The 27178-nt window shown below is 33.7% G+C and overlaps 1 protein-coding gene across 1 annotated transcript in view; it reads left to right on the top strand.

The window, feature by feature from the left end:
• ATRNL1 (attractin like 1) overlaps window positions 1–27178 on the top strand; it is a 1198805-nt gene that overhangs the window by 43877 nt on the left and 1127750 nt on the right. Inside the window, 4 exon segments of the mRNA XM_020988143.2 lie at window positions 10230–10313; window positions 12383–12496; window positions 19409–19537; window positions 24161–24369. Coding sequence (XP_020843802.1) covers window positions 10230–10313; window positions 12383–12496; window positions 19409–19537; window positions 24161–24369 — 536 coding nt within the window.

Genomic DNA, 27178 nt, shown 5'->3' with positions numbered 1-27178 from the left:
TAACTTTAGTTTCATTCCCTTAAACTCCTTTTAGTTTAATTTTTTGTAATTGATGAAAATCCATCTTTTTTCCCTGTCCCCTTCTTACTCCCATTGAAAAAGAAAAACAACTCTTTTCTTTGTTTCAAGAAAAACAAAATCCCACATTTGTCATATTTAAAACACACGTATTGTTTTGCATATTACCTGATCATGTCTCTGTCATAGGCAGCATTCATTTTTATAAGCCTTTTGGAATCATGGTTGATCATTTATTTGATTGAAGTTCTTAAATCTTTTAAAATTTATTTTTGTAATAGTGATGTTATAGTACAGATTATTCTTCCTGATTTGCTTACTTCACTCTGCATGCAAGTTCATATAATTTTTTCCATGTCTCTGTGAAACCATCTTTTTCTTACAACACAATAGTATTTTATCACATTCAAGTACCACGATTTGTTCAGTATTAGGTGTATACCTACTCTGTTCCATTGATCAATCTCTCCTTTTATATCTAGTACTGAATTGTTTTGAAAATTATTGCCTTTTAGTACAGCTTGAAAACTGGCACAGCTAGGCCTCCTTCCTTCCCACATTTTTCATTTTTTCATTGATATTGTTGACCTTTTGTTCTTCTATATGCATTTTATTATTCCTTGTGGTTCTATAAAGTAATCTTTTAGTAGTTTTGCATGACAGAGGCACCTAGGCATGAGCTCTCTGTCTCTGTCTCTCTTTTAGTTATGGATTTCAGTGAGTCCAATGATTCTAAATTTCTTTCTCTTTGGTCAGATAATTTATTTTTGATAATTGATACTTTATTTTTATTTTTTCATCTTTAGATTTTAATATTTTGTGTTGTCTTATGGAATCATTAGCTTTTATTTGGTCTATTCTAATTTTCAAGGAGTTTTTTTCTTGAGTAAAGTTTTGTACCTTTTGTGCTAAGCTGTTAATTCTCTTTTCATTTTTTCCATTAGTGTTCTCTTTTCTTTTCCATTTTCCCCAAGCACTCTCATTTCTTTTCCAGTCATTTTCTTTAGCACTCATTTTATTTATAAAATAATTTTCTAGCTTTTAAAAAATTCTTACTTCATATTTTCTAGGAATTCTATTTGAACTGATGCCCAAGCCTCATTTGAAACTTTAGCTGTAGATGTTTTGGAGTAATTTTTTCTTCTTTTGTGTTTGTGTCTTGAACTTTTCTGCTTGTATATTTTTTTTGTTCATTTGTACATCTCTCACATTCTGGATATATCCTTCTCCATCTCCATACCAAGCAGGTCATTGTCATTTCTAGTAACAAATAATAAAAAGGAAAGACAAACTGTGTGTGTGCTTGCAGGTGTAGGTATTTTCTATCTCTGGTGCCTGTTGGCATTTCATGAACATTCTCCTTTTCCTTTTCTACTTCTGTATATAAAAACAATAGCTCAGACCAGTTATATCCAGCTTGCAGTTCTGGGCAAGGTTGAGGTATTCCTAGACTGTGTACCATCCCATTTCTTAGTATAAGGACATAGGAAAACTGAGGTAATAGTAAGATTAAAGAACTACCATGTTTTCTTTTATGTACTTTGTCCAACAGATTAATCTTTATGCTATCAATAAACTATGATAGCTTAATTAAATGCAAGCTTGATTCTTACTCAGAAGTACCAGAGTGTGTTTTTTCTTGGTATAGGGGGTGGTACTGACAAAGTGGTACTGATTGATGCTCCATCTACACATGAGGACTTCTGGGTAAAATAACACTGAACTAGTGGTTAGAATGCCAGGAAGGAAACCCTCAAATCCTTAATTCCATGTGGCCAAGCAGCACCAGGCCCTGTAGTGCCGTGGACTGGAGAGAACTGCCCTGCTGTAAAGAGTGAAGCCTCAAGTTACCCTGTCAGTTCTTCTAAAGTTGAGGGAGCTGCAGCAATTTGAAGCTTCTTGGCATCTTTGCTATATTTTGAGGTAAACTTAGAGAATGTTAAGATTGGGTTTATGGGTTGCTATTGGCAATTATAGCTGACAAACTTATGCCACAGTTCAAATTGGTAGCAGGTGAAATAGAGACCTTCGTTAGTTTTTGAAATTCTAAACAAATTTATTTATTTTTGACATTCTTGTCTTTTTAAATTTTGATATCAATTATACATGTGAAATCATGTAAAACATATTTCTATATTAGCCACATAAAAAAGCAGAAAAAAATGCAGAAATGTGAAAATTGTACTTTAGTTTATGCTTAGATTTCGTTAGTTCTGTCTCTCTGGAGGTGGATAGCATTTTTCATCATGAGTTCTTTAAAATTGTCTTAGATCATTATATTGATCAGAGTAGCCAAGTTTTTCACAGTTGATCATCATTACAATATTATTGTTACTGTGCACTATGATTTATCTCCTAGTGCTTCTCAGTTCACTTTGCATCAGTTCATATAGGTCTTGCCATGTTTTTCTGAAACCACACCCCCCATCATTTCTTATATCACAATAGTACTCCATCACAATTGTATACCACAACTTGTTTAGCTATTCCCCAATTGGTAAACATCTCTTCAATTTCTAATTCTCTGCTACCACAAAAAGAGCTGCTAAACCTATTTTTGGACAATACATGTCCTTTTCCCTTTTCTTTAATCTCTTTGGGGTATAGACCTAGTAATGGAATTACTGGATCAAAAGTATGCACAGTTTTGTAGCCCTTTGGGCATAGTTCCAGATTATCCTCCGGTATGAATGTACTAGTTCACTACTCCACCAGTAGTTCATTAATGTATCTATTTTCCCTCATCTGCTCCAGCATTTGGCATTTCTGGTAGGTGTGAGGTGGTACCTTGGAGTTGTTTTAATTTGCCTTTCTCTAATAAGTAGTGGTTTAGGGCATTTTTCATATGATTATTAGATAGCTTTGATTTTTTTCTCGAAACTGCCTGTTCGTATAGTTTGGTCATTTATCATTTTGGGAATGGATCTTGTGTTTTATAAATTTTAAAAAGTTCCCTATATATTTGAGAGATGAGGCCTTTATTAGAAAAACTTGGTGTGAAATTTTTTGGATATCATTTCATTATCTGTGGTACCTTTTAGCAAAATGTAGATTCCCGGATTATCTCTTTTAATTCTCTTTTTGCTTTAGCTTTGTCTGAGATCATGATTGCTACCCTTGCTTTTTTTACTTCAGTTGAAGCCTAATAGATTCTGTTCCAACCCTTTATTTTAACTTTGTGTGTATCTTTGTATTTCAGATGTGTCTGTTGTATATAACATATTGTTGGATTCTAGTTCTAATCCATTCTGCTATTTGCTTCTGTTTTGTGGGTTAACTCATTCCATTTAGGTTCACAGTTATCATTACTGTGTATTTCCCTTCATCCTAATTTTCCATTTATCCTTTTCTCACTTTTATCCTGTCTTTACTCAAAAGTCTGTTTTGCTTCTGCCCATTGCCTCCCTGTATCCACCCTTGCTTTTATCATCCACAACTTCCCCCAATGTATCTTCTCCCCTTTCCCTCCTATTTCCCTATTGGGGAAGATGAATTTGTATACTTAACTGAGCTCGTTGTGTGTGTGTGTGTGTGTGTGTGTGTGTGTGTGTATGTATGTATGTGTGTGTATTCATATTCTTCCCTCTTTGAGTCAATTCTGATGAGAGTGAGGTTCAAGTATTGTGTGTCATTGCCTCCTCCCCATTTGCCCCTCCGTTATAAAAACTCTTCCTTGAGCACTTCTTTTATGCAACAAAATTTTCTCTATTGCACATCTCCCTTCCCTCTTTTCCCAGTGCATCCCTCTTTTCACTCCACCTTTAAAAAAAATCATCCCAACATAATTGATTCACACCCACACCCTCTGTCTATGTAGACTTCTTCTAACTGCCCTAATAATGATAAAGTTCTTAGAAGGTACATGTATCATCTTCCCATATAGGAATGTAAACAGTTTAACTTTATTGAGTTCCTTATGATTACTCTTTCATGTTTACCTTTTCATACTTCTTTAGAGTCTTCTGTTTGAGTGTTAAATTTTCTCATTAGCTCTGGTCTTTTCATCAGTAATGCTTGGACATCCTCTGCTTCATCAAATATCCATTTTTTTTTCACCTCAAGGAGTTACTCAGTTTTTCTTGGTGGGTTATTCTTAGTTGTAATCCTAGATCCTTTGCCTTCAAGAAAAAAATTTTCCAAGCCCTCTGCTTCTTTAATATGGAAGCTGTTAAATCTTGTGTGATCCTGATTGTGGCTCCACGGTGTATGAATTGTTTCTTTCTGGGTGCTTGCAGTATTTTCTACTTGACTTGGGAGCTTTGGAAATTAGCTATATTCCTGGGAATTTTCATTTTGAAATCTTTTTCAGGAAGTCATTAGTATATTTTACCCTCTAGATCTAGGACATGGGGGCAATTTTCCTTTATAATTTCTTAAAATATGATGTCTAAGCTCTTTTTTGGGATAGTGGCTTTCAGTCCAGTAATTTTTAAATTATCTCTCTTTTATTTATATTCTATGTCAGTTTTTCCAGTGAGACATTTCACATTTTCTATTTGTTCATTCTTTTGACTTTGTTTTGTTGTTTTTTGAAGTTTTGTGGTGTTATTAGCTTCTATTTGCTTGATTCTAATTTTTAAGGAATTATTTTCTTCAGTGAATTTTTGTACCTTCTTTTCCATTTGGTTTATTCTGCTTTTAAAGGATTTCTTTCTTTTCAGTGATTTTTTGTGCCACTTTTATCATTAGGCCAGTTTTGCTTTTTAAGCTATTATTTTCTTTAGTGTCTTTTGTGTCTCTTTTAGCAATCAGTTAATTCTCTTTTCATAATTTCTTGCATCACTAATTTCTTTTCCTAATTTACCACTTTCTGCCACTTATCACCTTTATTAAATCTTTGAGGATTTCTTGCTGGCCTTGGGTCCAATTAACATTTTTCTTTGAGGCTTTACTTGTAGCTGCCTTTACATTCTTTTTTTTTTTTTTTGGCTAGGCAGTGGGGTTAAGTGACTTGCCCAGGGTCACACAGCTAGTAAGTGTTATGTGTCTGAGGCCCGATTTGAACTCAGGTCCTACTGAATCCAGGGCCAGTGCTGCCTTCACATACTTGTCTTCTTCTATGTTTATGTCTTAGATTTCCTTGCCACTGTAATAGATTTTTATGGTCAAGTTCTGTTTTTGTTGTATTTTTTCTCATTTTCCCAGCCCATTTCTTTACTTTGAACTTCATGTTAAAGTTGGGCTCTGTTTATCTTGGGTGTGGAGTCACTATCCTGAGTTTCAGGCTTTTTTGTGCTGCTATTTTCAGAACTAGTTTTGGGAGTTTGGAAGTTTTCAGTACTTCCAAGATGGTATTATCTTGGGAGAAGTGTTATACTGGGAGAGGTCTCTGCTCTCCTGGTCTGTGCTCTGCTATTTACTCAGTAAGGGCTCCTGCTTCCTTGCAGCTGCAAGTGCTAGTGCCTCTCTTGTCACCAAGGTCCCTGCTCCCTTGTACCTAACCACCAGTGTTCCTCTCTGCCCTGGAACTATGACCCAGAACTGCTTATGGGCAATAGAGTTGCCAATCAGCCTCAGCTTACAAAGGGGCCTCTTTAATCTCTTTCTGAGCAGTTGTCTGACCCTCTTACTGTCTCTGGGCTGAGAGTTCCTGAAGATGCTGCCATTCCTACTCCAAGGCCCACTGCTGGTTCTTCTGCCATGCTCTAGGCCTATGCCTACTTTAGTGTTACAGACCTCTCCTGTAGACCTCCTGGGCTGGAAAAATGGCTCTTTCTGACCTGATTTGAGGCATAATTTAAAGTTGTTTGGAGGGGAATGTTGGGATAGTTCAGCTGTGCCCCGGCTGGTACTTTGACATCTCGACTAGGTCCATAAAAACCAAGTATTGAGAGTCCAGAAATTTGAATTTATGTTCAAGCTGTAAGGTTTACAGACCTGAATTGAAGGTCAGAATATAACCTTGCCAAGTTTCTGAGGTGAGGTTTGGGGCACTAATAAGTATGGATTGGGACCCAGAGCTCCAGAAGAGTTATATTTGGGAAAACAATACTATCTCTTTCCCTCAAGAGTCTAATGATCTCTTTGGACACCACTTTGGCCTATGATTCAAGAAAAATTCTTTGGTTTGCCAGGTGTGAGGGTAGCCTATGCAGAGGAAGATGTGTTATCAGCAATATCAATGAAAGTTTAAAACAAATGAGACCTTGAATATATGCTTCTGTAAGGAGGATACATGATTCTTAGCCCTCATGTACTGCTTTTCTGGACTCACTAACTAGAGATATGGCTGTGAATGTAATGAAGGGCTTGGTTGAAAGGTTTTCCAGTGGATTTATAATATATGGCAGAGAGCAGTTTGGGGAAATTGATCTGCTTTGGGTTTATGAGGGAACCACTAAAACTCAAGGGGCTGAAAAGTTTTAGCAGTCATGTACTTCTCTTATCCTCCTCCCTTTCTTCCCTCCTTTCTATCCTCTCAAGGCACCCAGGATGGTCCTATAAATTATGTTTTAAACACACAGACTGTATGAAGATAGTTTGCCTTGCACCTTCTGACTAAAACAGTTCGTTGCTGTTGACAGTACGAATGGATTTGCTAATTATAGGCCACATAAGTTGTTCACCTACACACCATAGCAATCTCTGAGGAGCCTTTAGTAGCCAGAGGGAAGGGACTGTTGAAGGGAGAGCATAGTGCTGTGTTCCTAATTGTCACTAGGTTTAAGAGGAAGGAGTTGCATCATTTTTCTCCATCCTCTATGTCAGAGATTCCCAAACTTATTTGGCCTACTGCCCCTTTTTGGAAAAAAAAAATTACTTAGCACTGTCCTGGAAATATTTTTTTTTTAACATTTTTTTTTGAAATTTGCATCATTTCAAAAAATATATATTTAAAATGATGTATCTTAAATTTAATAATTTCTTGTTAACTTGTGGGCTTTTTTCATGCATTTAAATTTTGATTACACAATATTGAGTCATGTAAACATATAGTATTGTATCGTAAACAAGTCATCACACACACATATTCCTGCTGATGCATGTGGGACTTCCTGACAATGTGAGACACATTTGCCTGCCAACACTTGCTTGTTAAGAATTGTTGCTAGACTTGACCACTGATCAGTTATAACTTGCATTTTGTGTGTTTATTTGGAAAATGATGTAATCACTATGACTTTAACTCTGTTGCACAACAGATGAAATCTATGCAAACGGTTTTTCAAAATTTTCTTATTTTCTCTTCTTTCCTTATGTTTCCACCACCTCCTTATTTTTACTCATCACCCACCCCCCAATTGCACCCTAGCTACTACTGCTCCATCTGGATCATTCCAGCACCCCCCAGGGGATGGTATTGGTATTCACACTTTGGGAAGCTCTGCATCTATATGAATATTCCTAAAGCCAAAATTGATGGCTAATTAACTAAAGATTTTTTTTTTAAATTTCCTGGAGCGAGGTGGGAAGGACAAGGAAGGATAAGCTAGACAAAGGTCTGCCCTTCCTTAGATCAATGTAACTCTCTCTCTCTCTTTTACTCTGCACTCTGAAAATGATAGTTTAGTTAGGGAACCCAGAAAGCTAGAGACTAAAATGTAGCCCTTGCTGCCTGACCCAGGATATATGTCCTCATCCGAATTAGTTCAGTGAGAATGTACACCATGTTTTCTACCCTTATAGGTACTGAATTGGAGATATCTCTTATCTGTGGAAACCTCAGCTTCTTTGTGTGTATTACCTTCTCTGTGGCTGGATGTGGACATTAGTCATACTATTAAATGTAAATTTATTAACTTCAAATTAGCAATAGGTTTCCTCTCACAGATGCTATAGCTTGTTGTTTTATTCCTGAATTTATAATAGGGCTTGACTTAACTGACCCTTTTTTTTTTGGACTTTCAGGTACCTTTATTTCTGGCAGTCTGGTATGGTGGACCATTCCATATGGGTCCCTTTTGAATTGCCATTTCCAACCAAAATCATAAATATGAAGCATTACCATCTACCTGGTACATTAGCAGAAATAATTGAAGACAACAAAAGCTTATAGGAATCATGAGTAAAGGAGGTTACTGAATTATCCTTTGATGCTTTAAAGTGTGACCAGGAATCTAATGCCATATGGATTATTACTATGGTTTTTAATAGGGCAGTTTCACTTTTTAGTGTACTAGTCTCTTATCTGGTCACTTTGCTAGAGTTTATTGAGCAAGAACTTAACCATTGACTTGCTTAATTCTTGCTTTACAATTTCTATTTACCCTGATCATCAAGCACAGTTTGCTTTTACTCTGTAAGGGAGGCAGCTTGCTTTTATTGTTTTGCTTCTGTAGAATACTAATATTTCTGCTGTCTCAATTTAATAGTTCAATGAGATCTAAGATTCATTTTCCCTACTGTATTTATGATATGCATGTGGACCCAAATTTGGAGGAGATTGTAGAGGCTCTGGACTCTTTCTTAGAAGTAATGGAGGCCCAAGGTTAGGCTATCAGTTCTGCTAACATTCAGGAACCTTTTGAAACTTGAAGCTTCTAGGCATCTTATGGCAAGGGTCCAAGTAGGACAATCCTCTACCAGCAAAAGACAAGCTTTTGGACTTTAAACTGTGCTTGGTCAATCAGGAATCCTAGCATTTTATAGGAGTGTTTGGGATTTGGCAACAACACAGCCACCACCCTAGCCTCTTGTATCAGGTGACCAAGAAAAAGGCTATTTTTGAATAGATGTGAACAGCTTGCTTTAATAAAGCCAAATCAGAGGTACAAAATTTTCTTATTTTCTCTTCTCCCCAGGTAGGACATGGACAGGACACAGCTTGGTTTCATGAACAACCTTGCAAGCTTCCTTCCTTAAAGTCCTGCCTTAAAAGAGGCCAGTTTAATCCTCAGGGGGTCAGTTTTATCATCTCTCTGCCCTACTCCAGAGTAAAATCGCAGGAAAATCTCTAAAGCAAAGCTTAGTTATGGCACATGTGTAGGATCTCCTCAAGATTTTCGTAATAAATTCCTTTCTAAAAGAAAAAAAAAGCAAAAAAAGTTATCCCACTTATACTATGCATATCAGGTATAAACAGCTGTTTGTTTCTTCCACCACAGAAAATGTTTAAGAACAGAAGAACTGAAGGGCACACATTAACCAATACAGAACACATAAATCATATCAAATAGCTTATTATATCTGTTATCCTCCCTGAGGAAAGTTAAAATGCTTAGATGGACTGCTGGACAGATATTGAGGAAATTTCACATTTGCCTTGGGATCTGTATTATCTGAATAACTCACAAGGTCCAGATCTGTGAGTTCCTTGAAGGCAGAGTTTTTTTTTTTTAACCTTTCCTTGTATCTCTAATCCTTAGCACAGTATCTGGAACATAATAGTTGCTTAATAGATGTTTATTGGCTGACTCCAAGTTTGGTGTTCTTTGTACTACAACCCCACTTTTTTACTAAATAATTATATTTAAGCAAATGATACATAAATTAAATGCTGTATTTATTTAATAGTATTTTTCTTATAAAGGATGGAACAAGAAATTGTTCATATTCTTCAATTCCAAGAAATGTAGGATAGAAAATACTTAATATAATAACCTTAGTGGAAAGAGATTTAAGAGAGAGATTGAAGAATAGTGATACTATTTGTCTTCAATTTTATCACATATGCATCAGAAATTGGTGAAAATTTGTATTAGAAACACTGGTGAAAGAAGAGTTATGATAGATGAGTGATTCATATGACCAATAGGGATACAGAATTTATGTTTGTTTTTGATCTGGAGCTATTATTTAATTGGGGAACACTCTAGTATGGTAAATCCCTCCACTGAAGCAGTTTAGTATTCATTTATAGTTTATAGTTATAATTGCCTAGGGCATCAAGAGGTTAAGTGACTTGCCCAGTGGCTACAAGCTACCATTTGTCAGAGACAGAATTTGAACCCAAGTTTTCTAGATTCCAAGGCTGTCTTGTTTTTTACTATGCCATACTTCCTCTCACAACAGAAAAAAACCAGAAAACAATAACCAAATCAATCAGCAAACACTTATTATGTGCCTACTGTATGCTTATTATTGTGTGTTGGGGGCACAAAGACAAAAATGGAGTAGTTCCTGCCTTCAGATTCTCTTAATGAATATTTACTTTTTAATTATTGATTGTCATAAATTTTTTATCTTGTTGGATAAATGCGTTATGCTACAATATCTACTCAAAATGCTTTTATGTCTGTTTCACGGTTCTATGATTTTATTTTGTCTTCTAGGTTAACAGAGCCTTCTGGATATTTAACAGATGGACCAATTAATTACAAATATAAAACTAAATGTACATGGCTAATTGAAGGCTAGTAAGTATGCATTTTGAATTGTAGACTTGCTGTGTTATTGGATGATAAATGAGATGTAAGTGAACAGGTCAACATTAAAACATCTTAGTGTAAAGACTGCACAAATAAAATGTCTGATTCTGATTCAAATTCTGACAAGTCTAGTCTTTAGTAATGTAATATATAATATTCTTTCCTTTAGTATGCTGCCATTAATGCATCTGGTTTTTAATGGTAAAGGGGAAATTAATTCATGTATTACAGTATAATTTTCTCTACATGTTTTTCTATATTTTGAATATTCTTATGGAGTTAATATTCTTCTTATGGTAGAAGACCAGTTCTTGAATTGCTCAGGGTAAAAAAGTACATAGTGCTTCATGGATTAAAAAATTAAAGCTTACAAAATGTCATTCTGGAATAAATCACTGGTCAGTTCAGTATTACATTTTTATCCTTTTAAATGTTTTTATTAAATATTTATTATAAACTTAATATTATATATCAATACAAATAATCAGTTATAGTTTAAGTAGTTCTATATACTTATTAAATACTGATTTCTGTTATATATCAATACAAATAATCAGTTATAGTTTAAATAGTTCTACATACTTATTAAATACTGATTTCTGTAGTCCTATTTATTAGTTGATCTTTACAGAAGCAGAATAATGTTTTTGGAAAACAGGCATTTTTCAAAAGTGCTAGGTTAAAAAAAAGAACTTCAGAACTGTTTTATTGATGTTCTATTTTTTCCTTGTGTATCATCGTCCACCATCCTACCTTCCCCAAATAAAAGATCTCTTATAACAAACATGCATAGTTTCGTAAAACAAATCAAGATAAAAGCCCTTAGAATGCAGGTTAAGATATATACATCTAATCTTATCATCTCTCTACCAAGAGGTGTAAAATAAGCTTTATAATTAGTTTCTTGAAGTCATAACTAGCTGCTACTTTTTTTGAAGTTGTGTAGTCTTTGAGATTTGTTTCACATTGTTTTCATTATCCTGAAAATTATTCTCTTGGTTCTGCTTCCTTCACTTTTAATCAGTTCATATAAGCCTTTCCATATTCTTTTAATCTGTCATACTCATAATCTTGTGTTGCAATAAAATTCCATTAGATTCTCATTTGTTCAGCCATTTCCCAATTTATTGGCATCTGTCTTGTTTCCAGTTCTTTGCCATGACAAGAAGTTCAGCATTCCTTCTCTGACACTGGTGCAGTGGAACCAAGAGGCATTTTTTGGGAGAATATTTTCTCCTTTTGGTGTTATTGTCAGAGGTTAGAGATAGAATCTGGACATTTTTAACTTCCCTTGCTGTGAATTTATTTGAGTCTTTCTTGAATTTTATATTTTAGAACTTTGTCTTCTTGGAGTAATGGATACTAGAAGAAATAATTTCCTTTTTATTTGTTCTAATAAAGTCTTTCAAAAGGGATGCTACCTAATTTTTTGTGAATTTTTTTTATGTGCCTCAGTTCATTAATTTATTGAATGGCACATCAGGTTGGATAATGGAACTAAAATTTGTGAAGTCCTTGTGACATCTCTTCAATGAAAAAAGTTCCACAGAAATTTATAGCATCATAAATTTTTAAATACATTTATTTATTGTAATTTTAGAACTCCTTAGAAATCAATAGAGATATTTGATTATGTTCTTGTCTTAATAGTTTTTGGAGTCATTTGCTAGTTTTTGAAATTTGTTCCAGTGAACAGTAAAAAGCATTGACTGCCATTTCTTCTTACTTAACTTTTAAGAAAGTGGTTGTTATTTTTCTTATTAGTTTAAGAAAGGAAGCTTTAGAAAGACAAATATTGCATAATTATGTACAATGTAATGAATAAAAGTAATTTAAGTTTTGAAAAGAATTATGTAATGAAAAACTATTCAAAAATTTCATTTTCACATAGATTGAGTGATTCCAACAGTTATCTTTAAATTTGTTCACAATATAGCATTTGATTTGAATTTAGTCATTTGGGGCAATGGCTATAAAGTTGATATTGTTACAGCTCTGCTAACTAGAATATCTATCTATTGAGTCAATTAATCTTGAACTAATTTAATTTTTTCCAGTCCAAATGCAGTCCTAAGATTAAGATTCAATCATTTTGCTACGGAATGTAGTTGGGACCATATGTATGTTTATGATGGAGATTCAATATACGCACCTTTAATAGCTGTACTTAGGTGAGTAATGATGTTATTCTTTCATGTTTCTATAAATCGAACAATAAACTACAAAAATTCAGCTTGGTTATAATTATACAAACATATGCCCAAAATAATTAAACATAATTCTCAAAATTTAAATTCCACAAAATAGATATATGACATTCCTATGTTACTACTGCAGAATTTGGTTTTATATTTAATAATGTAAGCAATAAGATGTACTGTATTATCTTCAGTCAATAATAAACATTTGCTAAGTTCATACTAAATTTCAGGCACTGAACTTAAGCATTGAAAGATATATTTTTATTAATGAACTTATATTTTGGAAGTTTAATGTTTGACTTTTCTTTTTATATTGCTCTCATTTCTCAATAAACCATCTCCACTGAATGTTCCTCTGTTAAAAAGAAAAACAGTTAAAAAGAACCCCATAATATGATGACTGGGCCTGCCAGCATATGCAATATTATCTTGTTCCTCATCTCTCTATTGAGAAGAAGGAAATATATTTGATCATTCTTTCTCTGGGACCAAGATTGGTTACTAAAATTAATAAGGATTCAACTATCTTCTGATGTTATTTTTGTTTGTTTGATACCAGTGGCATCAAATTCAAATAGAAACGGACCCACTGAACTATATATCCCTGAAGTCTACATATTAACTTAGAATACCCTTATATCAACATTATCTGTATTACTTATTTTCTATCATATTTTTATTTATTTTGTTAAATATTTCCCATTTACATTTTAATCTGGTTAAGACTGTACTTGCTGGTGGGTCATGCTGTGTATTTGACATCTCTGATTTGTGTCACTATAGTCATGTTTCTCATTTTATTTCTGCTTAATTTGATCTAATTTAGTTTCTATAAATTTTCTTATGTTTCTCCTAATTTTCCTTATTTATTATTTCTTACAATACAGTAGTAGGCTACTACATTCATATGCCACAGTGTGATGTACGCTTTGATTCTAGCTTTTTGCTACCAAAAATGTTCCACTGTGAACATTTTGGTATATATGGGGTCTTTCAATCTCTGTATGCCAGTAGTGGCATTAATTTATTTAATGAGTCTAGAGTATTATGTTGTATAGATTGCTGTGAACAAAGTTTCATCACCAAATAAAGAGGTATGGCTAGAAAGGTTGTGATCTGAACAGTTGAAATAGACTATTTACATCACTGGAAACAGATTTGTAGAAGTATAGGAGTTATAGTGCTTTCATTTGTTTGGGAAAAAAAATCTTTTGAGAAAATAGGTGATATATAATCAAGTTAAGAAATGTTTGATAAGACCGCTATATATTCTATTTCTTTCAGCGAAATGAAGAAATTTCAGTTGTTTCATTATTAGTGGTGGATGAATGAAAAAGTATTTATTAGATGCTCACTTTATTCTAAGCATTGGGGGATAGGGATGGATTGCATTGTAATTTCATTGTTATAGGGAAATCTTAAAGGAGGAAACTCCATCTTCTTTTTAAAAAATATTGATTTTTAGTTTTCAACATTCACTTCCACAAGATTTTGAGTTCCAAATTTTCTCCCCATCTCATCCCTCCCCCCACCCCAAAATGGCATGAATTATGAATACCCCTTCCCAAAATCTGCCCTTCCTTCTATCTTCTCCTCCCCTTCTTTTATTCCCTTCCTCTTCAGTTTTCCTGTAGGGCAGGATAGATTTCTATAACCCGTTGCCTATATATCTTATTTCCCAGTTGCATATGAAAACAATTTTTAACATTTGTTTTTAAAACTTTGGGTTCCAAATTTTCTCCCTTCCTCCCTCCCCACTCACTCTCATTGAGAAGGCAAGCAACTTGATACAGGTTATACATGTGTGGTCATGCAAAACACTTTCATAGTAGTCATGTTGTGAAAAACTAAATATATTTCCCTTAATCCTATCCCACCCCCATTTATTCTGTTCTCTCTTTTGACCCTGTCCCTCCTTAGAAGTGTTTGCTTCCAATTACCCTCTCCCCCAATCTGCCCTTCCCTCTATCATCCCCCTACTCTCTTGTCCCCTTCCCCCTTGTTTTCCTGTAGAGTAAGATAGATTTCCATATCCATTTGAATGTGTATGTTATTCCCTCCTTAAGCCAAATCTGAAGAGAATAAGATTTACTCATTCCCTCTCACCTTAAGCCCTCTATCTCTTGATCTATGTATATATACATACATATGATTTTTTCCCTCCAACTACCCTAATACTAACAAAGGTCTCATAAGCTACAAATATCTTTCCACACAGGAATGTAAACAGAAACTTCATCTTCTAATGTGGATTGGCACTTTCTCTGAAACTTATAGTCTTTGAAAGTTACCTAGAGCATTGGTGTCAAACCTAAATAGAGATTTGGGGTCCATTAATCCATGCATGATGATGAACCCTACGCTCCACATATTTGCTTAGTTTTTAGATGTGATATTGTCTGTTTTATCGTATTTTATTTATTTGGTCAAGTATTCCCCAATTAAAATTTAATCTGGATCAGGCTACACTTGGGAGTGTTGTAGGCCACATATGGCCCATGGGCCACAGGTTTGACACCTCTGACGTAGTAGATAGAAAGTTAGGCTTTGGAGTCTGGGAGACCTGAGTTCAAATCCTGCCTCTGATGTTTAGTAGCAATGGGACCCTGGACAAATAACCTCAGTTTCCTTATCTATAAAATAGAAATAATAATAATAATACCTAGATCACAGGGTAGTTCAGAAGATCAAATGAGATGGTATGTAAAGCACCTTTTAAACCTTAGAGTGCTACATAAATGTTAGTTTTAATTAATGCTAGTACTCATAATTATAAAATTGCAACATAATTATAAATTAGAGCATAAATGATTTGCCTTCTCCAAATAATATGGTACCTGTTAATAGAAAAACTCTTATATATACATATGTATACACACATACATACAACATATACATATATATATATATATATATATATATATATATATATATACATATACACACACACACAGAATGAAGTAATTTGTAAAAGGCTATTTGACTATAAAGTATAGTATGTATTTTTAATTTTAACTTCTGAATTTTGATAAAATGACTTTTGACTAGGATTTACTAGGCTCATATTTTATTGTTTTTTGCAGTGCTTCATTCCACACTATATATTTTATGCAACTCCTTCCAGAGAACTATTCCTAATAGTAAAGATTTTTTTTTTAAATAAAAAAGTTCAGCAAAATTACCCACCATATTGCAGAAGTTTGGTGTTATATGCAGTGGCTCACACCTATGTCTCACACTTCTGCAAAGAAATGGGGAAGTTGTCTTTTCAGAATTCTATTTTGGAGTCAGACTTGGTCATTGTAGTTCTGCAGCATTTACTTTATGTCATTTTGGTTTTTTAGTTGTTTATTCAATTCACATTTTAATAATCATTGCATATATTGTTTTTTTGGTTTCTTTTTACTTCCCTTTACATCAGCTCATATGAATCTCGTGCTTCTCTGTGTTAATTATATTCATCATTTCTTATAGCATGGTAATATTCAATTACATTCATGTACCACAGTTTCTTTAGTTGTTCCCCAGTTGATGGGCATCTACTTTGTTTCCACATCTTTGCTACACAGAGGTGCTCCTATACATATCTTGGTGTCTGTGGGGTTTGGTCGACCTCTTTTTGGTATATATCTAGTAATGGAATCTCTGGATTAGTGTATATAGATGTTTTAGCCACTTTCTTCACATAAATCCGTATTTCTTTCCAGAATGGTTGGCTGTTCTTATATCTCTTGTTATATTCAAAGCGTGGCTTGTGTATTCTTCTTACTTCAAACTAAATATTGTGCAAAACTCATTTTTTCCTCTCCTGCCCTCAATTGCATCCTTTCCTAGCTTTTTTCCTTGTTCATGATACTTGTATTTAAGTTTCCCAGTAATATGTACTATGATGATAAGGTAAAGGGGACTTATTTTCTGTAAATGTGCTTTAACATGCATCCAATGAATGTTGTTCTTCAGAATTGTCACATTTGGAGGCTTTAAACTTATTTCAAGAATGATGCAATTCTGATTCAGTTTATAAACTATGCAAGAAAATCAGTTATGTTACATTATAGTTCTACCTTAATTTGCATGACCTTGGGAAAGTCAGTTAAACTCTGTGGGTGTCAGTGTCTTTATTTTTGAAAATGAAGGGGATAGTTTCCTTGCTCTCAAGACTTACTCAGAATATCACAAATCTAAAACTTAATTTTGACCAAAAATGATTATGTAGCTGGATCTTATTCATCAGACTTCACTTTCAGTAGTTGTTTTTCTGGTGGCAATTCCAAAAGAAAGTTTCAAAAAGTTTTTGATGACAGTATCATTGGGGGAATTGTATAGCCATTTAAGGGGAACATGTGCTATATTTGTTTTTATTCTTGGACATATTTTATAACACCTTAGAACCACTGTGTATTTGTTCTTTGCATTGCAATTGATTAATTTTAATACCAAATTCTGTGCATTTTTCCCCAGACCTGGTCTTGGTGTCAAGAAGACATAGGTTCTTTCTCTCCTCTGACATATTCAAGCTGTATGATCCTGGACAAGCCATTTAACCTCTATGTTGCTAGGCAGTTCTCTAAGATTATAAATTGCCCCAACAGTTACCAGTTTGCATTGGTTGAATGAATTTCTCACTGGAAGTTCCTATAATATCACAATCACAGATCCATACTTTTATACATACATACCTATGTCTGTATGATTTCATTATAATTGTTTAGAGAAGTGATTCCTGAAAAAAGTTACCACAATTAGGAGGACCAAGAGAATCCAAAAACCATTTCAGTTAACAATAACCTATTGCTTTATTAAATGGAGGTTCATGTAAGCCAAGGATAATGCTAGCTTTGTGTAGAAGTTTATTTGTAAAACATTACAGAGCAGAAAATTTAGTAGATACTGCTTGTAATATTCTATGAAACAGATGTGATCCAGGCATGGGAAAGTAGAACTCTGTATCAAGAGGATATAGACATCCATGAGCCTGAAACTGGAAGCATGGTTGAGAACATTGGAATGGAATTGTAAGACCAATGTTCCAGTTCTGAGGTAGCCTGACACTTAAGAGAGAGGATCAAACTTTTTTTCCCCTCACACTTGCTGGCTCATTATCATATCCCCAGGGAAAAATCTCTTAAATCTTAGGTTTCATTTATGTTTAGGCTTCTAAAGACATTAGCAGGCTCCTTTCTAGAAAAGTTCCTCACTGTACACAGTAGTAGATAGCAGGTATAGGGCAGCTATTTATTTTCTCTACCACAAAACAAATGCTTAAAACCCTAAAGACGCATAGATATGCACTGACAAATACTTAAAATAATATTAAAACAGTAATTTATCACTCCCATTTTACTTTCTTAGGAGATAGAAAAAGACTTCTTGGAGACTTGAGGGGTTACTGAACAGGTTTCATTGCCACCTCAGTCTAAAATGTCCAAGCAGCATCTCATTCAATGTCTGAGTGTTTTGGCCAGCTGAACACAGGCTCATCCTCCTCTTGAAGGTTATTTCCTCTTAAAAAGGCATTGTTGCAGCTCCTGCTGAGCTAACAGCAACCTGGACCTCTCAGTGGCCACAGACTTTTGGTAGTTTCCAAGACTAGGAACATCCAGCTCCAGATTGTTCTTCAGTCTCCTGACATCAGGGAAAGAAACACAAAACGGGAGATGCAGCGAGAAAGCTCAGATCCAGCTTTCCCTGTGATATAACTTCTATATCTATTGCCGAGGGGGAAAATCACTTTACCTTTTCCCCAGATATAAAAGACCCTCTTTAAACTGTATGTTACAAACAGAGCAGGTGAAAACTTGAGTAAATAGAGGAAGTCTCTACGTCAGTGAAATCATATGTCTAGATCAAAGCAATAAAATCTCAACTTGGCCCTCGTTGGTTCAGGACAGTCCTTTTATTCTTCCCTGATTGAGTTTCTGGTAATCTTTGCAAAAGGACTGTTCCAAACCTTGTCTTTTCTACTCAAGCACCCTACTGTGCCTTCCCCTGCCCTGTCCTCCTTAGCAGAGGGACTTGCCTTCTACCAAGGCTAAGAGAAGGCAATAGACATTTTTTAAGTATTTACTGTGTGTCAGGCACTGTGAAAAATACTCCACACACACACACACACACACACACACACACGTAAATGCAAAACCAAAAGCAATCTCTGCCCTCAAAAAGCTTACATTCCAATGGGAGAGGTATGTGGAGGTGATGTACCTGCTGGAGGCATGGAAATTCAGAAGCATAGTCTGGAGGAGAGAACATTTAGGGAGGGATATCATATCTATTTTCAAATATTTGGAAGTCTGTTGTATGGAATACAGATTAGACTTATTCTTTTTACTCTAAGGATAGAAATAGGATAGATGGAAACTCTAAAATCTATTAGTATAAGAAAGATTTTGGTTGAACTTAAAGAAATTTCTAATAATTAAAACTCTTCAAAAGTTTAAAATGCTTCTTCATATGGTAGCGAGCTCATTGTTCCTGAAAACATTAAATCAGGGTTTTACAGCAAATCCCGTCCTTAATAGAATCTGGGAACAGGAGGAGTAATCTGTAAGGACTTGTGGTGCAAGCAATATGGCTGTAATGACTTTTAATTGGGAGAGAGAGGAACCTAGCTATGCAAATCTGCATTTTGGTGGATGGATAGTAGTGGCAAGGACCCCCAAATACCAGGTGGTAGTGGTTCAAGAAAGGATAAGGCATGAGAACTAAGATGATGTTTAGTTGCTGGCCTGAGCAGTGTTCGTGTAACTTATGTTGAATTGACCCTCCTTTTGCCTGGTGATTTTAACCTAGTTACTTTGTAAATTTTTCTTTTTCTGGGATGTGTTAAAAAATCACATGTATAATTTATACGATGGGTACTTTTGTTTGTTCCTTTTTTAGTGGCCTGATAGTCCCTGAAGTACGGGGGAATGAAACGGTACCTGAAGTTGTTACTACGTCTGGCTATGCACTGCTTCACTTTTTTAGTGATGCCGCATATAACCTAACTGGTTTCAACATTTTTTATTCGTAAGTATTTTCTTTCAAACTCAGAATTATTCTTGTCATTTAGGAAGATTGATTTTTGGGGGATTATTGTATCAATAACATGTCAATATCCTACTCTAAGGCTATAAAATCAAATTAATTTACAACACAGGACTAGGGCAAACCATGTTGTGCCAGATTTTGGTACTAAGCCAGAGTAATAGTTACTGTTGAAAATGCATAAATATTTTCAAACATTGAATAAGGAGTCTTATTCAAAAATCCTTCTCATGACTAATTGTGGAAGAGAGGTGAGTATGGGTTTTCAAAGCTAAGGCAGCAGTAGGAGTTCTGTTGAATTCTAGCAAGCCGGAAAAGCTTCAAGTATGACCTCTGTGGTAGCTGGGTATGTCTTATCAGAATGCAACTCGTCAAGATTCAAGAGGCTTATTATCAGCCAGCCTGAAATTTGATGAATTTTTCCAGCTGGGGCTCCTCTCAAAGAATGTCTTCTACCTTTTAGAGGGGTTGACATCTGTCTTTTTGGAAGGTAGTGTTGCCCTCACTGACAAAAATAAGTTCCTAGGGGTGTAGAAGTATGACAAATGAGTAAGGTTCCTGGGTGTGGCTACAGAAGAAATACTGGACTGTGAGTGCCAAGAACTCACTGTGCAAAAGGACTGCTGCTTCTGTGCCTGCCTTGGGCAACTAGAGCAGTAGCCAGAAAATGTCATCAAGCATTACAGGGATGGTCAGAAAGAACCTCTTCATTTGCCTTAGGCCCCATCCCTAGGCTCAGAATAGATAAAGTACCACAGGAAAAGCTTGGCCAGCTATTGTTTCTAATCATGATTTAGAACAGAAATTAGAGAATTATTGTACACTGATAGTCTGACAGTGTTAATAGACCTCATCCTGCCCTTGTGCTTAACAAATTTTATTCACCTGAGCAGAGGCAGGCCAATTAAGTCATATAAGATGTTAATAAATAAGAACTCATTTTGATAAAATTTATTTCTAATATTTTTTAAATGTTAGAAACCTTATAGCAGTCTCAGCAAAAATGAAATTTAAGAGTGTATCCTAGATAATCTGTGAAACCATATAATCAGAAGTTTTTGCATATAAAAGAGCATATGATCCAGCACAGAGTAGGCGTGCATTAAATGTTTGTTGACCTACATTAAGGAAACATTTTATTTTGCTCCCTTCAGTTTCTATACTCTATGTTCATACATACGTATAAAACGTTTTACTTATTTAGTTGTCAATGCATGTGCTTTTCTAGTTGCTATTTCTTTGATTTATATGACTTGTTTTCTATGTTTATGTTACACATATTGTCATTTTAAATGTAACAATAATAGTCTTTTATGTTGTTGTGTCGTAATTTGTTTAGTCATTCCATTGAACATATGAACATGAAGTTCATAAATTTCACTTTTTTGATGTTGCACATAGAAGGGCCACAAGTATTTTTGCACAGGTAAGTATATTTTTCATTTTTCGTTGCACTCTCAGAATATAGTCCTTATCATTGGATAAGGATGATTGGATCATTGGATCAAAGGGTATGACCAGTTTTGTGATTCTTATGGTAAGGTATATTGTCAGATTTTACTCCAAAGAGATTGTATCTATTTATAATTCTACCCACAATTCATGCTGTTTTCCTTGTAGCTCTGCCAATATTGAGATTGGATACTTTTAACCACTTTTGTCATACCTAATGTGTATAATTTGGCACTTCAGATTTGTTTAAATTTGTGTCTCTCTGATTATTAGAGAGTTTAACATTTTTTTGACTAATTCTTTATCATTTGTGTTACTTTTTCCATAAATTTTCTTCACGTCATTTGGCTATTGAGGGAAGGAGAGGAGATTAGGGAAAGAAACAAGCATTTCTATAGTACCTACTACATGCCCGACACTGAGCTAAGTCCTTTACAAATATTATCTCACTTGGTTGTCACTACAGTCTGGTAAGGTTGGTATTGTTATTATCCACATTCTCAGGTGACCCTGAGCAGTTAGTTGGCGTCTTAATGCCAGATTTATCTTGAGTCTTCTTGACTCCTGGCCCTCTGCTCTATCACCTTGCCACCTAGCTTAACTGAAATGAAGTTAAATGAATTATTTACATTTTTCATCAGTTAGTGATTTTGGAAGCCACACTTTTATTAGATGTATTTATGGCAATTCATGCTTCCTTCCTTGCAATCTGTGACTTTTATTTTGGTTATGCATTTTTTTTTGTTATATAGAATTAAAGTTTTATATGATCTTTGCTATCCTCAATAGTTAAACAAATAAAAATTTGCTTCCATTCTACAATTAAGATGATAAATACATTCTTCCTTTCTATATATCTGCATAATATGTATAAAATATTATTTAGGCCAATAGTCTAATAAAAAACTTCATTTTAAAGTTTTAAGTAAAATTGCTTATGTATAATATATTGCCATATTGTACTCCAAAAAGATTGTATCTATTTATAGTTCTTTCAACACTGATGCTATTTATGTTAACTCCCTAGGTTGAAAGGTGACTTAAAATTATGTTCTAATTACTTTATTAGGTCAACTTAATTCCAGCTAGAAAGTATGGGAATGAGCCAGTTCTATATACAGTTAGATCCCCTATCATCTGAATACAGAGCATTATCTATATCTATATCTATATCTATATCTATATCTATATCTATATCTATATCTATATCTATATCTATATCTATATCTATATCTATATCTATATCTATATCTATATCTATTCTATATCTATTCTATATCTATATCTATATCTATATCTATATCTATATCTATATCTATATCTATATCTATATCTATATCTATACCTATATCTATATCTATATCTATATCTATATCTATATCTATATCTATATCTATATCTATATCTATATCTATATCTATATCTATATCTATATCTATATCTATATCTATCTTCACAATTTATTCTCCCTTTCTCCTTCATAGCTATCTCTGTCATCCTTCTTAGATGCCTTACTCAGTTTTTTTTATACAGCCTCACACATGAATTACTAGAGTTTAAGCTCCATTGTCTTGTGTCTACCTATTGTGTTTGCATATTGACTTCAACCCATTCCTAGTTTATACTTAGTTCATCTTCGATACTGCTGAGCCTATGTTTCTCTGGGCACTTGGGACTGTTTCTTCCTTAGTTATCTTTTATGTAGGTATTTGGTCATATATCAGTTTCTAAGATAAAGGATCCTATTCTCTTCCCCAGACACTGTCCCCTTATTTCCTAAAGAAAATATGTTTTAAAGTCCTGCATTCTTTACCTAACAACTAGCTAGGTACATTCCCTTATGGAACTTTCTTCCTTCCATCCTGAGCCTTGACCACTAGGTTTTTTTTTTTTTTGCTCTAGCCTTTGACCAATTTTTTTTGTCCCTTAACCATCATAAAAATGTAAATATGAAAATTCTTACATAATGTGACTTATTGCATGGATTTAGATATATTGGAGTAAAAATTTCCCCAGATATGAGTCCATTTTTCTCTTCTGCTCCCAAACTAAAGCCCCCTCCACAACTTTTATTATATCTTCCTTTTCAGTCTTATTTCATAAACATCTGATACACACTCTAGTCTCTGTCTTCACACAAGCTGTCTCCTATGCCTACAAGATTCTATTTTCTTATTTCTACCTCTCATAATTTAGATCTTTGTTCAAGAATCAGCCCAGGTGCCATTTTGTTTATTAAGCCTTTCCTGGTCCCCCAGTTCTTTCCTTCCTCCATTTGACTTATGTTTATTTCTGTGTATAGATAGGTGTTGTATCCCACCAGTAGAGTGATAGAATTAAAACTGTTTGAGGGGAGACATTATTTAGTTTTTCCTTTGTTTCCCCTATATTTAGCATAGTGGATTGCACATACTAGGTATTTAAAATATTTATTGAATTGATTTGAATTTGTTGAAATTGTTCTATAAAATGTGCCAGAAACATTTAATTGTCTACAAAGTACTCTTCTAGGAACTCTGTGTGTGCTGTGCTGTGCTGTGTGTGTGTGTGTGTGTGTGTTAGAGAAAGGGGGAGAGGAGGGAGAAGGAGAAAATTGGATTCAGAGAATTAGAAAAATTAGAATGTATGGTCCTTACCCTTAAGATTGCAATCTAAGAAGCAAACATAGATGCGTGGTTTTTCATGATTATCAAATATTTGTTGCATACTTATTATGTGCCAGGCACTGTGCTAAGGTCTGGAGATAGAAAGAAATAGTGAAAATAATTCCTGACCCAAAGAATGTTTCATTTTGATGGGTAGACATGTACATAAATAGGCATAAAGATTCACACAGAGTAGCTAGAAAATAGTCTTAGAGAGGAAGTTAATAACAACTGAGGGGACTTGAAAAGGTGCCATTTGAGCTACCTTAAAATTACTAAAAAAGTTATGAAGTAATGTATTAATAATTAAAATAGTATATGTTGCCTGTGTAACAAGCGATGAAAGGATAGAGGATTGAAGTAGTATTCTAGGCCCATGACTCACGACTTACCTAGCGATTATAAAGTTTTCAAAAGTTCCACAAAATAATTTTCAAGAAAAATCTTGAACACTGCTTTAAAAACATGATTTTGAATGATTCCTGTAATTTATTTATTTATTTTACAGAATTAATTCCTGTCCTAACAATTGCTCTGGGCATGGGAAATGCACAACCAGTGTTTCCATTCCAAGTCGAGTATATTGTGAGTGTGACAAATATTGGAAAGGTGAAGCATGCGATATCCCTTACTGTAAAGCTAATTGTGGCAGTCCAGATCATGGGTACTGTGATCTAACAGGAGAAAAATTATGTGTCTGCAACGATAGCTGGCAAGGTAAGTAGTATGATGTAATTGTTTTTAAAGGAGCAATTAGTGTTTCCATTTAACTAAAAGAACATTCTATATTTGTTTATTTTTTCCTTTAAAATATAATACTCTAGTTTGGATTTCTGATTCTCATGTATTTGCCATGATTCTTCAGAATATTTAATTTGCCAGACTATTTCTTAATCTTTTTTATGTCTTCATAAAAATGTGAAAAGATCATTTTTTTCATTCCTCCATAATTCCTTGTTAAGTTTTTTAAATGTTCAAAGGTAATTTAGCTATAAAAAGCACAACAGTGCTAGTTTGGTTAATAGTAAATAACTTAAAGAATGAATTTTTAAAATTGAATGCCCAATTTAATGGGTGAATAGTGTATTATAGATATGTCTTAAGCAAGGCTGACCTCTTGTGGAATCTATAAAAAATCAACTTTACAAAGCTGGAGGAGAATTTCCAAATAATTATTTTGTAAATAGCTAGCATTAGAGAACATTAGTTTTAGATATTACATGTAATTTTAGCTGAACATTTTTATTTAATAAATCTTATTGATACCTTTTCTTTTATGTACCACAGTCAGTTTCCAATATCCCATCACCTCCAAATTTTCCCTTGTAATAAAGAAAAACGGTTAAGGAAAACAATTTGATATAGGGCCTATATCTGAAAATATGTTCAACAATCTGCTCCTGTGGTCTTCTACCTGTTGAAGAAGAGGTGTTTTAATATCTGTTCCCTGGAGCCTTGGAGCCCTGCATTATCAGTCATTACATTTAACCTGAATTTAACTTCCTTTAAATATTATTTTTGTTTATATCATTGTCATTGTGCATATTGTTCTCTTGGTTCTGTTTTCATCATCTTTTTATATGTCTTCCCATTTTCCCTGAATTTGTCATGTCTTTTGTTTCTTACTCCATTCCATTCTACATTTTAATTGTTAATTCCCCAATCAATGGACACTGATTTTGTTTCTAATTTTTTTGCTACCACAGAAAGTTATGCGTATTTGGTATATTATGAATTATTAATATTTAGGTATATATAGGACTTTTCCTTCTGTCTGATCTAATTTTCGTATATATATACATATATACATGTAAGTATGTATATATGTATTTCAATAGTGTATATCATTGGCTCAAAGGTTGTAAACAATTTACTTTTTTCACATTCCACATTCTTTTCCAGAATAGTGAGATCAGTTCACTGGTTTAGATCTTAAGATTGAATAACATGAATTATCTGCCTTCAGAGCTGTATTGCAGCTTAAGAAATTTCTAGAAATAATACAACGTAAAAGTTCCATTAACGAGGAGAATCTTTGGTCAAGAATGACATGATCAATAGTCATTATTTTTATAAGATAATTTCACTGTTGTGACATTAGAATTGATAATTAGGAAGATCTATGGTTTTATATTTTTTAATATAAATTAATGAAGCCTTTTATGTAACTCAAACTCATGTCATCTTTTTAAGAAAAGATTGAGGAAGCTAGAAAGAATAGAAAATATTTTTCATTGTCTTGAAATTGATATGAATATTTAAAATACAAAAATTAACTTTTTTCACTGGTAAATTTCTTAATAAATACAAATTTATTTCTAAGGCTCTATATTTGGGTAAATTGCTACGTTAACAGGTTTTCTTAAAACAAAAATAATCTTGGGTTTTAGTTACCTCTAGTTCTGGTCTTGTCTTGAAAGTAAAAAAAAATATGTGTGTATATATATATATATATATATATATATATATATATATATACACACACACACACACACACATATATATACACACAAATATATGCGTGTATGTGAAATATTTACATATATAATATGACTATATATGCATGCATAATGCCTATTAATATACATATAGTGGTGGTTTTCAAACTTGAGCAAATGGTTATTTTGCTGTAATTATTTTATTGAAAAAGGCAGATATTTTGTAACATTCTCCATAAACTGTCATGTTTCATTCCTGTTTTTGCCTTCATTTTTTCCAGTTGTTCATTGATGTATTTTGTTTTCCTGTGGTATGTAATGTAGTTCTTGTCTTAAGATGCTGCCATTGTTTACTGGTTGCTTTGCATTGTAATATTTTCATCCTTGCCTCTAGTGCCTAAAATAACTAAATTCATTTAGCTGCTCTTTTGTACTTGCTGGGAGGCAGACATGGCAAAGCTGATTTTGCCATGTTGCTTTAGAAGTACTAATATGATTATGATAATATGTAGCTGTTATATTTTCCTTTGATATTTTGGCAGATTTTATAATAAATAAGGTTTTCTTACCTACTTAATTAACATGGCTTGTGACGTTGTGAAGACATTGTGAACTTTAATTATAATTTATTCTTTTACTTAAATGTTACAGGTAGAATCTTGTTTTAATTAACAGATTATCAAGATTGCTATGTTATATGTGAATGTTAGTCAGTTGCTACTTTCTACTTACAGGGGTATATTTTCCCTTTTTTAAAATGAAGTATATATTCAACATACGTTGTATTTTATAAGCATTACTTTTTTTTTGCTTTCTGGATTGTAGTAATTAATTAAAAGGAATACCTAAAATATTGATATTCCCTGAGAGGCAAAATACTACTGTATTATTAGCATTTTATTAATAAATTTTAGCATTTAAAACATTTTATTGGTGGTCTCTGTTTTTATTCATTTTATGTAAAGGGATGGGATGGAAGGAAGTATGATTCCATTAAGAATTGAGTATCTTGGTATGCAGGGTGGCTCTTTCCTTCCTTGTGCCTGGTCCTAATCCTAATGTTATTTAGTAATAGATCCTTGAGCCTT

Source organism: Phascolarctos cinereus, unplaced genomic scaffold, assembly GCF_003287225.1.
Source record: "Phascolarctos cinereus isolate Bilbo 61053 unplaced genomic scaffold, phaCin_HiC Scaffold_3;HRSCAF=262, whole genome shotgun sequence".
Taxonomy (NCBI): domain Eukaryota; kingdom Metazoa; phylum Chordata; class Mammalia; order Diprotodontia; family Phascolarctidae; genus Phascolarctos; species Phascolarctos cinereus.
The sequence above is the reverse complement of the archived record's forward strand: the minus strand, read 5'-3'. Positions and strand labels throughout refer to the sequence as shown.